We start from the raw sequence: 16172 nt of genomic DNA, 5'->3' as shown, positions 1-16172 counted from the left end.
TGTCAATGAACGGCACAAATTTCTTATATACATAGGTATTTTATTTGATAGATAGTAGTTGCAACAAAAGGCATTGAAATTCAATGAAAGAATAAACAAGTGAAAGATGATTGAATCAATTATTTTGGTATCAGCAGAGTCTCAATGTACTTTATCTGTGACGTTCATTCTTAAACAACTTCTTAGGTACTTTTTATATTCCAGCCATATCCCACTATATCCAAGCTGGTTTCTTATACTTTCCAAATTTTGGGTTGAAATCCCATACCAGTTGAAGTCTCAAGGTAGAGTCTAGTACGTGCCATCTTTTTCATCTGGTTTCAGCTGGAGAAAAAAAAATCAGTGCACAGGTAGCATAAAGACATGGTAGGTCCCACTGGCTGGGCACACATGTGCTATCTCTGTGATTCAAGCACAGGCAGCTCTTTCATTCTAGAACAGTAGTGGTCACATGTTAAAAAAGAAAAGATACAATTAACTATACTTTTAAGTTTATTATTCTGATTTCGAGGTTCAGAAAGTAAAATAAATATTACACTGGCCCTGAAGCTTGGAAATCTGATATTTTTAAATAAAAAACTAATACTTCAAAAAATCTCTCCACTATTATAAGTATGGAAAGCTTGTTTTTAAAATATAAAGACTTGAGGACCAATGAATCATTAAACTGTGATATACTGGGACCAAGTGCCTTTAAGACAGATACTGTAATTCTGAACAAGTTGATCTACCAAAGACGGCTTTACGCAGATTTGCTTAAGTCCAAAACTGATCAAGAAATTTGCTAAGCTCTTATCTTTTGGATCTGAAAATTTTGTACATGATTATACTTTTTTTCTCTCAATGTGTTTCTCTGACCTGGCATAGTCTGAGTGAGTACTCAGTTCCTACATAAGCCTAGCAGTTTTCTTAGATTCCCAGGAAATAAAAAACAGTTTTCACCTTATCCCTATTCAATTCTTTTAAAAAATATTCTAAGATACATTATGTCAGAAATGTCATTATGTAAGAAAATGCAGGGCTTTGGATCCTGAGAGGATGGAAGCACCCTCCTTGCATCCTTGATTTTGGCAATGAAGTTCAAAACATGGCATGTTCAGTGATCTGTATCTACATGGCTGTGTTAACAGCACGTAGTTTTTTGGGTCATTTTTCTGAAATTTCTGATTTTCCTCATGCATTCATACAGCTTAAATATTCTCCTTTACAGTTTAGATTTTGTTCTGTGTTGGCATGATAACGACTATACTCAAGAAACCTAAGAACCTTGCTGGATTTATCCCTAAACTCCTTTCTCTCCACATTAAACACATGTTAATATTTTCTGGTATTGCAATTTATAAGATGGACATTCTTGAAAAAAATGAAAGTACTAAATCTACAGATGTTCACAGAAAGCTATGTTCTGTGAAAGTCTGATGTGGTTATTTTCAGTACGAGATAGCATTTGATGTTGCTTTGACTACTAGCTAGTGAAAATATGTAGTGTGAAATAAGGCAGAGCGCTACATTAACTTGCCAAAACTGACATGACTTTGGATATTTAGGTTAATAATAGAAAATATTCTGTCATGTGTACTTGTACAGCAAATCATGGTTTTTATTTCATTATATATAAGCTCATACTAACTTGCTATTCACCTATGTTTTAAGATTATGACTTCTTGGAGATAACTTTCTATTTTCCTCAACTGTATCAATTTGTCTTTTAAAGATTAAAACCTTTCCACCACTTTAAGACTATCTTTAGAAATTTGTTTATTTCTTGTTGTATTCAGGATACTTTTGAATTAATGTAACAAGCAAAAATAACTGATAAGCCATTTTCTAGATTTATCAGTTTTTAATGAAAATATTAAACATTGTTGGAATAAGTTGTTCGCTGTGAAATTAGAAAAGATGTGGTTTGCATTGTAGGGATGCCATTGGCAATTAATCACCTATTGTCATAGTAAAAAACAAAGCCTTTCTAAATTATCCCAATTTCAGTTGGGCTTCTCTGCAGAAAATATGGATTTGAGGTATTGTTTTATTTAAGTATATGGTATGATATTATAGCATAAACAACTGCTGGTTGTTTCAGAACACTTCTTACTCTGTACACAATGCCTTTTAATGAGTTCGGTGAAACACATAGCTTGTTGTCTTAGTGATATGTACGATAAACTAAAATCAGTAAAATATAAAAGATAACACTTAAGAACAAAGAAAATAACTTCAAGTCTATCCAGAAACAGTCTGCAGAGCTCTCACTTGTGGTCTTAACTCTCAGAATTGCTTATAGCTCTTTCGCTCTCTGTGGTAGCAGATAGTGGCCTACAAAGCTCTTCACAGGTCAAACATAAAATTCACCCCGTCTGTTGATTTCACCCACAACTATGTTGCACTGGTCCTTATATGCTTTATCAGTGTGTATGCTAATAAGTGTACTTCACAGATGGGATAAAAGTCTGTAGTTCATTACTGACTCTCACCTGAAACTACATGTAGCGATTGCTTTGAAGTGAGGAGAGAGTATCTGATCCTCAACATCATTATATTAATGTAATGTAATGCTGATGTGCTGTTTTTCCCACTTTAAGTACACACATACACACACACAAAGCAGCTTACACCTAAACCTAGGAGGAAGAAGTTATTTATGAATTAGAGTGGTTCATATATATCCTTGGTCCTAAGGCCATACAATTAATATGAATACCCGGTTGGAACTATTGAACATTCTCGGAACCATAAAATGGACTGAATTAATGAGATTTTGCTTAGGTGCTTACCAAACATTTTCCAGGAAGAAAACTATGAACAATCTGGAGTAGAAGACCAAATACTCTTGGACTCTTGTAAGATTCTCGTGGGAAAAGAATTACAGTTTTATGAACCAGAATTTTTCCAGTGCCAGGTGGATCTCTTGAAATACCGAGGGCAACCCCCAGTATCAATACAGGCTGGGGGATGAAGGGATCAAGAGCAACCCTGATGAGAAGGACTTGGGGATACTGGTGGTTGAAAAGCTGGACATGAGCCAGCAATGTGCACTCGCAGCCCAGAAGGTCAAGCGTATCCTGGGCTGCATCCAAAGAAGTGTGGCCAGCAGGTCAAGGGAGGGGATTCTGCCCCTCTACTCTGCTCTGGTGAGACCCCACCTGGAGTCCTGCGTCCAGCTCTGGAGCCCTTGGCACGGGAAAGACATGGACCTGTTGGAGTTGGTTTGGCCACAAAAATGATCAGAGGGATGGAACACCTTTCCTGTGCATAAAGTCTGAGAGTTGTGTTTGATCAGTCTGGAGAAGAGAAGACTTTAGGGAGACCTTCTTGCAAACTTCCAGTACTTAAAGGGGGCTTCTAAGAAAGATGGAGACAGACTTTTTAGCAGGACCTGTTGCAATAGGACAAGGGGTAATGGCTTTAAACTAAAACTTCTCTACTAGAGGGGAGATTTAGAATAGACATAAGAAAGAAATTTTTCCCAATGAGGGTGGTGGAACCCTGGCACAGGTTGCCCAGAGAGGTGGTAAATGCCCCATCCCTGGAAACATTCAAGATCAGGTTGGACGGAGCTCTGAGCAACCTGATCTGTTGGAACATGTCCCTGCTCATTGCAGGCGGGTTAGACTAGATGACCTTTAAAGGTCCCTTCCAACGCAAATGATTCCGTGATTGTATGGAATATTCTTTACTTGGTTACTGTCATCAGAACAAAAAGCCCATTGTATCAGTTGTCGTAGCCACTAGGAGCTGTTTGAAAACCTGTTTCTGTAAAACATTATCAACAGATTAAGATTTGCAATTCTTCGATTTCTTGTCATCGTATATTAATTTGATCCTCACAAAATTTGTGGAAAACTTCTTTGAAACTGCTCTGTATCTGCCATCTTTTTTTCACAGAGAGTATTATACCCAGGGACAGTGAATTCACCTTTTACAATTAGATGCAGACAGTCACTTTAATACATCCAGCTTTTTAAAAAGATTTTTCTTAAAAGCTTACGTAAGATGTACATGTGGTAGCCTTTTAAGCTATTTTGACTGGGAAGGCTTTTGCTTAGACTGTTTATGCCTTCTGCTATCCTGATTCAAGATTAGCTCCAGGATGTAAGCAGGTGTCTTCATGGCCTTAGCTCGTATATTTGTGAAGGAATCATGTTCTTTAAATTCAGACCCATGAGTGAAATCTGATGTCATTGAGTCATTGTTACGTTAATTGTTACTGAAATACAAATCTTTCTTGAACTCTATATTTAACCCCATAGTAGTTTTGTACCCCAAATTTCTAAACTGCACTTTGGAATAGTGTTTAACTGTGGACATTTCTGTTTGAAGTATATTATAGACAATCATTATAATAAAATTTTAATTAGAAAATGCAATAATCAATTTTGTATGTTTTTCTAAGGAAAAAAGTCAGTTTTATTAGTTTTATTATTAATACATCATATTCACCAGAAATAAATGGTAAATGTGGATATTTTGATTATTATAAATCCCCAGTTTGGTGCATGTCAATTTGTTTCTATACCTTTAGATTATGACTATAGGAACTATAGCTGTACTTAAATTAAGCATAACAACAAAAATCAACTTTCTACATGTATTTTTTATTACAAAAAACCAGGAGGATGACATGATAACAGTCTTGAAAAAATTCCATCTTTTATCATGCTACTAACGACTAACTCCTATGGTAGGAAATTAAAAAATGCAATTTCAGATTCATTGAATATTTGCATTTCTTTTTAGATTATCGACATAATGGGAGAGATCTTCAAAGTTCAACGTTATCAGTGCCAGAACAAGTTATGTCATCCAATCATTGCTCTCGATCAGGGTCCCCTCATCGTGGAGATAGTATAGGACGGACTAGATCGTGGTCTCCCAGTGTCCCTCCCCCACAAAGGTAAACTGTTATTTAACTAGCAGGTATATACATTTAAGTGGTATTGATCCTGTAACAATACTGTAAACAATCTTCAGACTTTCAAAATAACAATGAATTCGTTAGATCTTCTGAAATTATGTAAAGGAAATAATGATTTTTCTTACAGTATACTGATGTGCAAAAATTCACCTAATTTTGTCTTACTTTTCATCAAAATCAGTACATTCCAATCTAAGGAAAGAAAAATATTTCTCCAGATTTTCATTTTCAAGAGCTGTTTAGAAGGTGACATGTTTTATAGCATGTGATGATTTGACATTCTCTTAGCCTTCATTTGACAGTGGCTGTTTTCAACCCTTTTGTCTGTGTAGAATTAGGGTCCAGGGAGAGCCTTACTTCCTGCCAGTAGTAGCTTTCTTTCTACTATTTTTTTCAAACTTTTAAAGCATCAAGAATAAATTGACACACATACAGTTTTATACTGAAAAATGTCAACATCTGATCTTTGAAGGCCCCTGATAACTATTTATATTGTGCAACAAAGATCAGAACATCTCTTCCACAAGCTAGCCATTTTGGGTAATGACTACTAATTGACTGAATATACTGTTTAAGCCAGAATTAAGAATTTTCCTGCATGGATAAGCTTCCTTAAGAGGAAGCAGAAGGATAGATGTAAAGGTGAATGAAGCCTTTTTCCAGCATTTTTGTCACAAACTATGGGTAGGTTTCCAGCTGGAGTAATTCAGCTGGAATAAAAGAGGAAGTTATTTTCTTTGCCCATGATGTTCACAATTTCCATTTAATACTGAATATCTGGTATCCAATATTTCCTGTCAGGTACACGTGTGTATGTGGTTCTTCTAAAGCCATTCTGATTCTCCTGTGTTCTGCTTTCCTTTCTGTTATCTTTGTTCTTTTTTGTTAGCTTAAAATTCTTTTGACATCATTTTCTCTTACTTATGTGTTTACTTGCCATTTCCTCTAACAGATACAGACTAAATGATATCCTTTTGCATTAGTGAGGTATTAGGGTCTCAAATGATCCCATATCATCACAGACATCTAACAGGCAGAAGCTGCAAATTTCTACTTGAAATCTAAAACCGTATGTAAACACAGCCTGACTTTAAATGAGACATAAACAGTAGACACAGAGGGGCCTATTCTAATTTCTACTATAGTGATTTCAGTCTAAGTAATTGCTTATGCTAAATCCCCTTAGGTTATTTGTCCTGGGTATTGACATAAATCTGAGCAAAATCTTTTTCTCTGTGTGTGTTTGTGTTTTTGTGTGTGGGTTCATGCTATGTGCATTTTGGGCAGAACTTTTACCCAAGGTAGTAATTAACACTTGTCTAACAAACACCATTGAAAAACCTTTTCATTTTCTTGTAGTTTTGCATTTCTTTATGTGTATGAAATGTTTCTTGCTTCCTGACTTTCCTAAAGCTAAATTTTTAAACATAATTTTGAACTTGCAGAGAAAAATGTTTCAACTGTTTCCTACAATGTCAAAATCAAATACATTATTTATGTAATATTTCCCTGGCCACACACAAAATTGTTTCTTTGAGGACTTGTCAAGCCCAGAGAATTGGGTTGCCAGAACTTGAGAGTTTGTAGAAAAGAAACATAATCCTTGGGTTACAGAAATAAGTACCTTTTTTAATTCTAATAAAAATCCAGATGTACTTGGCAAATCTATAAGCATTGTTAATCACATTTGCACCATGTTTAGCTGAGTTTGTTATACGTGTGCTGCTATAGACATGTTCTAACTGCAGTAAGTTTGCTGCATGCTCAGAGATCTCTCAATTACTGATTGATGCCTCTGCAGGCAGGAGCTCTTGGGACATAGAAGTGCAAGTTGCAGTTACATCTTAGAAGCCATTTTGCAGTCCTCAGTCCTTCTATTGGACTTTGTTAATAAACTCCACTAGAGACACATTGCGTAGTATCTGACAAGAAATTGTTACTCTTCCTGTAATGTTTTCAGCTAATATATGTAATGGACTGTTATCCCCTCTGTAGATCAGAATGGACTTTAGACTGTGGCAGGCACAGGACAACATCATGTTTAGCTTTTTCTAAGACTGTGCATTTGAAAAAGCAAGATGAATGTGACTACAGAAAGTGGCTAGGCTGAAATGCTGTGGTAAATCTAGTAGGATGCTCATTATTCCCTACCATCAATTCCCTGCCAGCTGCAATTAGATCTGCTTACCTGTTATCTGGTTGCTCCGTACATGTTCTGTCAGCTGCAAGAAAGTTCCAAAGGAGTGAAGACATACGTTGTGAAACCAACTTTTCTTATAGATCAAGTTTCATTGGAGGAAGTATGTAGCTTCCTGTTAAATAGTAAATCTGGCTGACAAAGGCATCCTTAGCAGAATGAAACAGAACTGAAATAGCAGTGACACTTTGAAGTACAAGAAATACAGTTGTGTAGGATGTTAAAAAGCAGCATGAAATCAGAATGTGGTATAATACAGAAATTTAAAGAAGAAATTATTCATTTAGAACAATAAGCCAATAAAACAATCTTAGTGAAAGTGATTTGAGCAGACAGGATGGTTTAGAGTTTAGGCAGGAGTTTTGACTGTGTGGGCAGACAGCAAAGGTCAGATCTTTGGGAAGTTTTGCAAAGAAATGATAGCTTGAGAAAGCTTAAATTTTTAAGTCAAAAAAAGAGATGAGTAAAATAAGACGATAATACTATAGAGAGGGAAAACCAAAGACAAGGTTTGGCTTTTTTTTTTAAACCTGAACGAAAAGAGAGACCCTGAGGAAAAGGATCAGACAGAAACTAGAGTTCAGAAAGGAGGAATGAGAATTGGTTGTTGGGAAAGCTAAAAAAGTTAACAAAGAACAGCAGAGGAGCCCTGTCAACATCCGTTTTAGAGTACAAATATGTATGAAAGAGTCCAATGGCACGGTAAAGGCTATGCTGTATTTTCTATCATTTTGGTATAACTAAGGTAGTTAAGACACATACAGAGAAAAAGTTGCAGGGAAGATTTGTAGAGTGGAAGGTAGAAGAATTATACTCACTTTTATTATGGCAAATATAAAGTATATTAGCCAGACTAAACTTTGTATTTGGCTTCATGAAAGCCAGAGTGGAGAAGTGCTTTATGAGAAATGGAGTGGAGCTGTAGGCAAAAGTTTGTGTAGTGCAACATCTTCATAGCACTTACATGCAGAAATAATCAACATCATGGCAGCAGCATGTTAATAACACTAATCAGGGACTGGCAAATGACAAAGGATAAGGATGACAGGTACCAAAAGTGCAGACGAAGTGACAAGGAAGGACAAGGGATCTGAACGGTATAAAAGTGAAACAAATAATGGAGCCCACATTAAGGAAGACTGCAGGAAACAACAGGAGGTAGAAGAATTTATTGGTCCAAAATTTCATTTTGTGTGGAGGGAAGCATGCAAAATATTATTTTAAAATTTATACCAAACAATTCTGTTTTAATTATCTAATAATTATTACAGTTAACTGTTGTCTTTCTATCTTCCTATTCTTGTTGATGTGCTTTACGGAACAGAAGAAGTGAAGTTAGTGTGTATCAGTGGGTATTAATGGTTAAACTGAGTAAAGAAATTGATGGGCAAAGCTTCAGTCTCAAATAGTACAAAACTGTAAAGGTGACTGGTGCTCTTTAACGAAGCCTGCACTATGTGTACTGCTTATACCTAATTAAACGGTTCTGTCCTTTTCAGATTCTAGCTAGTGAGATTACAGAATAAGCTTTCCAGTGCAGAACAAGCATCTGTTATTTAATTCAGATGACAATATTTTCAGCAGGCTGCACTCTACCCTAATAGCCAGAAGTACTCATTGTGTTTTACTACAGTTTACATCTTTATAGTATAGCCAAACTCAAGAGCTCATGGAAAATCATTACAGTGTATGTTTCAGCTAGAAAGGAAATTTTCTTTGAAGGTAGTGGTCTGGAAAGATAAATGAAATTTTCTCTAAATTAACCTTTTTAATTAAAAAAAAAAGTTATCCTCTCATTTCTGGAACAGGTAAACATTGAAACAAACAAACAAAAAAAAACCTTGTCCATGGCATGGACTTAAGACCTTTTTCTGTAGGAGAAAATTTTTTTACCATGAGATTTAAAATTATGTGAGAGTAAAAGTATACAAAAGACAGGTCAGTTAACACATCTCATTACCATCATGCTTGCAAGTAATTGTCTGTACAAACCAGTGAGGCCATGTGGTCCAGGCACACCCAGAACTCAGAATCTGATGTCTTTTATCCATAGTCGGAATGTGGATCAGGGACCACGAGGGACTCGATCTACTCCTGCACATTACAATACCCTGAACCGAATGGATAGACACCGTGTAATAGATGACCACTACTCCCCGGACAGAGAGAGGTAAATATCTGACTGGATTAGAAACAGCTGTAGCCTACACTCATCAACGTGAATTACTTCAGCGTGGTAGCTCACTAAAATAAATAGCAAAATTACTTACCTACCCCCACAAATGAGCATTTCTCTTTGTGTAACCAATTTATCCACTGGTTACATGATATATATTAAAAAATACACAGTGCAGACAAGGCTGGCAAAACTGTCAAGTTAGTGTATCTTTGCCAGGAGGGAATATGAAAAATCTATGAGAAGTTGTACAGTATAAAAGACAACTAGCTTAGTTGTCCTTTTTTTTAAAAAATAGTTTTATGTACTATATTAATAAATTCTTTAAGTGATGAATATCTTTAAAAAAATCTAACAGTAGATTTGGTCATTCTTGCTGCTGAATAAAAAAGCATAAAATGGATCATTTCAGCTCTGCATTAATGTAATGCTCCCTTTGGATACTGTGCGATTCACAGACATAACAAAAGTATATTCTAGCACTGCATTTGTCTTTTCTCAACTTTATGAACCATTTTTGTGGAGGAAACAAAAAACAAAAACCAAACCAAAAAAAGGTTATGGTGATGTGTGTTAGAAGGAAACTGGGGTTTCTGTGTTTAGAGGCACATCTTACCATGAATAATGTTTTGCCTAATGGAACTTCCCAAAGGGTGAGCAGAGGTGTAGCAACCTCTGTGAATTTTAATGATATAAAAAAGAACTGCAGACAATAGTTGACTAATGTAGTTAACTTATGGAATTAATTGTGGTAGTGTCTTTAAAAAAAGGCATTAAAAAAAAAAGCTAAGATCTTTCCCATCTCATTGTCTTCAGGTCAGAAAATCAAAAGAAAAAGCATTTTTTACCTTTAAATTTGAAAATCTTGCAGCTTCTTACACACCAAGTTGAAAACATGAATATTATAATCACAGGCATGATTGCTAGATACTGTCCCATTTCATAATTGCATATAGCAAGGAATAATACAGATAGATTTTGTAATCTTACTGAGTGCTATGTGACTACTATTCGAAGTTAATACTTTTACAGATGATTATTACAGTTTATTCCTCAAGTGACATCAAAGCACATAATTGGAGTTGTTAACTGTAATACAAAGAATTTAAGAAATTAGTGGCTTTTTGCTAGCAGTATTGAACAGAAAAAGTGAATAGGTCTTAAAAGAACATTAATGTGATGATCAATGATTGTAACGAATATAAGACAAAATTCTTCAGAAAAAATTACGATTAATTGTTCCTAATTAAGTTAGAAAAAAGACTACCAAAATAAAATAAAATCATATCTGTTAAATTTGTCCAAAAAAAGTCAAATGGGCAAAACAATGAAGATATTGAAAAGCAACCAAGTAGTTATCACCCCGAATGTTAACTGTATTCATTATAAGTATAATAGGTCATAGATGAACCTCTTTCTTGCATTAAACTACTTAATATTTCTCTTTGATTTATAGAAAAATAGAATGCTGTTTAGTTAGCTCGTGAGGCTGTCTGATTTTCATACAGAAGGCAATAACTTAAGGATTCTGAGCTGTTTCCTTAAAAGCAAAGAACAGAATGATTTTGGGATAATATTATGTTGATTTTTAGACTAGTCATCTTTGAAATAGGATCTAAACTTGTCCTTTGAGCCTGTGTATGCCTTATGGAATGCTTCAGGGTTTGTTCACTGCGTGGGTGTGCTTGCTGCCTCCCAAATAAATGCATAGCAGTGAAAGGTGTCCTGAAGTACAGCACTACAATCTTTCCCCATCACTTCAAATAACCTCTACTGGACTGGCTTGGCTTAGAGCAAGAGAATTCGTTTTTTAGATTATGTCAGAAAAACAATGCCAGAAAGTGGTTGGTAATGAGATTATAGAATTTTCTCATGTCCATTCTAGATGAATAGATATTTACTTGTTAGGTGTGCTCTGAATCTCTGACCATAGGTTTATATGTCATCTGTATTTTCTAAAACACACACCAAAGTTCTCCTGTTTATCCATGACGAGCGGTTGCCTCTGTAATCACATTGTTGACTAGTTATGCCTCTATTGCAACATACAGTCTCTGAAGCATATTGGTTTTAGGCAACACTCAAAAGAATAGAAAAAGACTATTTCCAAACATTTATCATGTTTTATATTAATTATTGGTTTTACAGTGGTTTTATGAATGGAAAGATTATTAGACTTCAAATTTTGTTAGTGAGTATTTGTGATAACCGTCTGTGTTACGTAATAAAAAACAATGGTGTGTACACAAGTACATAAAGTAACTCTTTAATGGTATTGATTCTGAAAACTGATGGAACTGCATGCAGTATGGAGAAGTGGAAAAATTGAACATCTTTATAAGTTTATAATCTCTCTACTTGCCACCCTTGTTTTATTCTACACTTACCTCTGAAAAAAAAATCACACTGTTTTTCCACAGCTCTGATGGTTTGTTGTTCCCATGGTCTATTTATCCCTTCAAGCTTGTTTGTTTGTAAAAAAGGGTCTTTTTCAAAGTGCCTTCTTGTAGACATGCTTAGTTGCCAAGTTAAAATATGGCTGTGAATATGAGTAAGAGAATTCTTTCCTCACTTCTCTAGATAATTCAACATAAAGTTTTCTGAGGTATATGGTACTAAGGAGTTAGTTGAAACTACATACAAAAATGTCTAATGACCTCAAGCCTAATGGCAATGTAAACACTCCTTCAAAACTAAATGCATACTTAGAAGTGAAAATTATATTATTTAAAAAAAAAGCTGAAAGACATAAATTTAATTTGAGATAATTTAAATTTCAAATACCAGACCTTTAAATATGTGAAATGTTGCTATCAAATTATATACTGACTTTTGTTGGCAGGGTAAAGTTATAGTTACAATTTATATCTGTTGCTGTATTATCAAAAATGTCAGAATTGTATTCTGTATACTACTAACTCAAAGAGGGAAATCAAGTTAATTTGTTACCTATATATTTAATATAGATGTACTAGTTCATTTTTGTCAAAATGTGAGGAGTTTTTTTGCAAGTACCCACACTCTTTTATGAAATAGACTAAATTTGTAATGAAAAGAAGTATGAATGCTTATGACCTAATACAGTCCCAAGTTCCATAGAACCTTTTATCTGTAATGGGATAACCTGCTAAAATTTGGTTTGACATGTTTTAATAAACTCTAAAGCAGTTTTTCACCTCACTGCAGAAACTGAAACTAATCAAATGCTAAAGAAAATATTGGAAACAGCCAGATTTGACCTCAGAGTTTTATATTTAAGTTATCAATAGAACAATATGAGTATCTTAGCATAGTTCCAAAAACAAAACATCTGCCAAAACTGTATCTGTGTATTAATTTCTGAAAGATATATCAGCAGTTAACAACAAACACAAAGACATCTTAAGGAAATTGTACTCAGGCCCACAGCTCTAACCAGCTTAGACACTATTTAGCAACTATTCATCTAACTATATTCTTTATCCTAGATGTTCTCTCCCTGAGGCATGAAATTGCTAATGGTGAATTTAGCATGGATATAGTAGGCCAGAGCATTCAGACAATGCCTAACTCAAATAGTCTGTCAGTGGAAATGTGAGAAAACTCCCAAAGTGTAAATGTTTTTGTGCTAGACATGTACAAGAAAACGAGAGAGAAAAAGCAAGTTAAATTTTGGGTCCACTATCCCTTCATCAGGACTATTGCACAGTTTCTATTCTAAAGAACAAAATTTGTTATCTACTATGTTAAAGTAATGAGGTAGTCATAACCATGATTATTTAATGAAATATTCTGCATTATCTTTAAATCACTTCAGAGATGATCTCTTGGTATGCTGGGACTATCATGACTATAACACCACTATTACTGAGAGATAATTTCATTTGCACATTTTAATACAGACTTTTTGCTAAACACTTTGTTTCATGCTGCTGAAAGAAGTGTTTTTTTTAAACATCTTTAAGTAAATGCCAAAATTTCTGGTTACTATAATCAAACCGGTGAAGACCAAAATAATTCACTACCATGAGTCTGTTGCATGTTAGATAAGGTGCCATTTAATTAGCTGCTTCCATTATTTAACACAAAATTACATGTGCCCAAAAGCAGTACAAATTCTAAATTTCAAAAAGTCATCTCACACAGCAGGCTCTTAATCCAGCCGTGTTAATAGCTAGGTGCCAGATTAGGTCAAACTAGGAAAAGGGCTTTTTGAGACATTGCACCATAGTGAAAACCAGAAAATGTAACAATTTTTTTTTTATATTCTTTATTAAGTATACAGCTGAATAATATGTAATTAAGTAATCATTTATTATTTAGTTCACATTTTATAGTACGATCATTTAAATGTATATTACAGATATAAAGATATTGTAGAGCATAAAAGGTAGCTGATGCTTTATGTGGAAATTCTGAGATAATATTGTCAATTTTTAGCTGTGTATGTCATATGGGTACATACCCATATATTGGTATGCAATGTCACTGTTTCTCTGCTTCTTCAAATACCCAGTAAAGTAAAAGAAGTAAATTGCTGAAAATTTGCTTATAACTATGTTATAAAATGATATGCATCAACTTAAATCATAATAATTGCAGCGTTTCTTTAAGTTCTTTTTGTTCTTTCAAAATGTTACCATGTGTATTGATAGTATATTGCACTTCCTAATTATTTTGTGTATCTACACTTACAATTGCAATTAAAAACATCACTGTTAAACTGCACAATTATCTGCACCACCCACCTTGTGCCTCCATGCGTCTGCTGAAGGCTGGTAACCTCCAACGGATGGATGGAGTAGGAAGGTGGCAAGAGAAGTGCAGTCTTGCAAGTGTAGCTACATCTGGAAGGACTCATGATTCAGATCCTTTGAGCTGAATTAAAAAACAAACAACAAAAAGTCATAGATACATTCCTCAGAATAAAATGCACATACAAAATGCCCATGTTAACATAAATAATGCAGTTCTGATAAAAGACTTCAGTGTTAATGACCTCTGGAGCAAGGACTTAAAGTACATTATACAGAGCATTGTGATAACGTCATACCGATTTTCTTGCTGAAAGCCATCTTGATTGAATATGTGTCAGTTCACAAATTCTCTGCTGATAACTACTATTGTTTCACAGCTAAAATCTTCAAACTGTCCATTGCAATCAGTTGGAATATTTCTAGGTTTTAATCTATCCCAGGGGATAAGCAGGAATTTTTATACAATTGATGTGACAAACAGCATCCATATCAATATGGGTGGAAAAACTATTGATGTTCATACATAAAGAAAATTTGTAATCACCTTTAAAAAGACTAAACTATTAAATAAAATTACACTGTTAATGTTTTCTAAGAAATGTAGCAGGGGAAATTATATAAGCAATGTTTTATTCTTGAATGGCATTTGCCATTTTTTGAAGGTTGAGAGCTTGACTTCAGATTTTATTTATGTAGATTTTAGGTGTGATTTCCCACGTGTTTATGAAGCAACATGGAAGACATTCTACCACAGAGCACATTGACTCCTGCTTTGTTCAGTTGAGAACCTAAACTTTTAGAACCATGTCACTGGCCTCACTTTGGAAAAACTAGTTGTAGTAGTTATTTACCATCATTGGAATGAGTAAGCTGCTGTGAGGAAGTATAGCACACCTTTTCCCTGAAGCCACATAATTTTACTTGTTCTAGCCTTCTCTTCCCTTGACTAATTCTGTGCTCAGCCATGGAGTCCTAACTTGATCCCAGGCCCAATTTTTACCTTAATTCCTTTCCATAGTATTTACCCTAAATTTCATATGCCAGGCGTATCTTTTGCCTTCCAGCACCTTCAGTGTCTCTTTTTTCCCCTAAATTTCCAACTATTCATCCCAAAGAACCACCTATTTCTTACTCTGCAGTCTGATTAAGCTAATTCCTGTTTTTTCACATTGCCAGATCCTTTCACAGAAATACTTGGGAGAAAACTTCCCACTCTAATAGGGAAGCTTGAATGTTAATCAAATGGCGAGACCTGGTCACAGAGAATGAAAATTTAAAGGAATAGGTTATCTTCTAATGCCTCATCTTTACTGTTGAGTAAAATACCCCAAGCAGTAAAGACCAGGTTAAATTCCGCTTGCACGGTAAGAAGAACAGAAAGGTGTGCCACGGTGTATGTGTGTATGTTTTCAAGTGTGCTTCTGAGACTGTTCCAGGATGGCAAGCCTGTTCCTGGAAACTGAGTACTTCCAATTAGGCAATCTAACTGGTCACTGAATCACTGATCTCTGTTTTGGTACCCTAATAGTTCGCTGAATTTTTATGAAACTGTAGGGAAATGGGCAAATAGGTAAGCAATATCAGAAAATTATAAGCCATCATTTTCTATTCACTTTAAAAAAGGAAATTTATGATGTTTGCTTACATGTCTGGAATCTTCTTGTCAGAATAGTAGTACTTTGCTTTCATCTGATGCAGGGGTGTTTGTGGGGGGAATGTATGTGTATATTAATGGTCATATTGCAAAACCTATTGTATTGCCTTATCAGACTAACTTCATTATTTTAACATAAGTGAAGTGAGTTGCTGCTGCAAATTTTCTGTCTATGCTATCTGTAACAAAATATGTAATGTTTCAGAAATCTGTAAGGATGCAGGCTAACATTTTCATTTTGCCATACCATCTTTTGATATACTTCTGCCATCAACTACTATAACATAGCAAATAAGGAATGTGTGGTAAAAGGCTATAAGTCCAAATGAAAGTTGCCAAAAAAAAGGTATCTTGGAGTTCTTTTGTCTTTTAAAAAATCTGCTAAATCTAAACCTTGTCCAATGGTCTTCCAAGCATTCCCATCTGCACGTACATATGAGATCATGATTTCTGTGAACGGCTCAAAAGACAGGTTTATTTTAGGTGCAGATCTG

At 34.9% G+C, this 16172-nt stretch overlaps 1 protein-coding gene across 29 annotated transcripts in view; it reads left to right on the top strand.

The window, feature by feature from the left end:
- Window positions 1–16172, top strand: part of RIMS2 (regulating synaptic membrane exocytosis 2) — a gene marked incomplete at its 5' end in the record, with an annotated part of 516464 nt that overhangs the window by 337054 nt on the left and 163238 nt on the right. For all 29 annotated transcript variants that reach the window (XM_082015603.1, XM_082015596.1, XM_082015619.1 and 26 more), the window contains 2 exons: window positions 4738–4894; window positions 9166–9282. In XM_082015603.1, coding sequence (XP_081871729.1) covers window positions 4738–4894; window positions 9166–9282 — 274 coding nt within the window. The remainder of the gene's footprint in view (window positions 1–4737; window positions 4895–9165; window positions 9283–16172) is intronic.

Source organism: Phaethon aethereus (assembly GCF_964289735.1).
Source record: "Phaethon aethereus genome assembly, chromosome: 2".
In the NCBI taxonomy this organism is placed as follows: Eukaryota; Metazoa; Chordata; class Aves; order Phaethontiformes; family Phaethontidae; genus Phaethon; species Phaethon aethereus.
The sequence above is the reverse complement of the archived record's forward strand: the minus strand, read 5'-3'. Positions and strand labels throughout refer to the sequence as shown.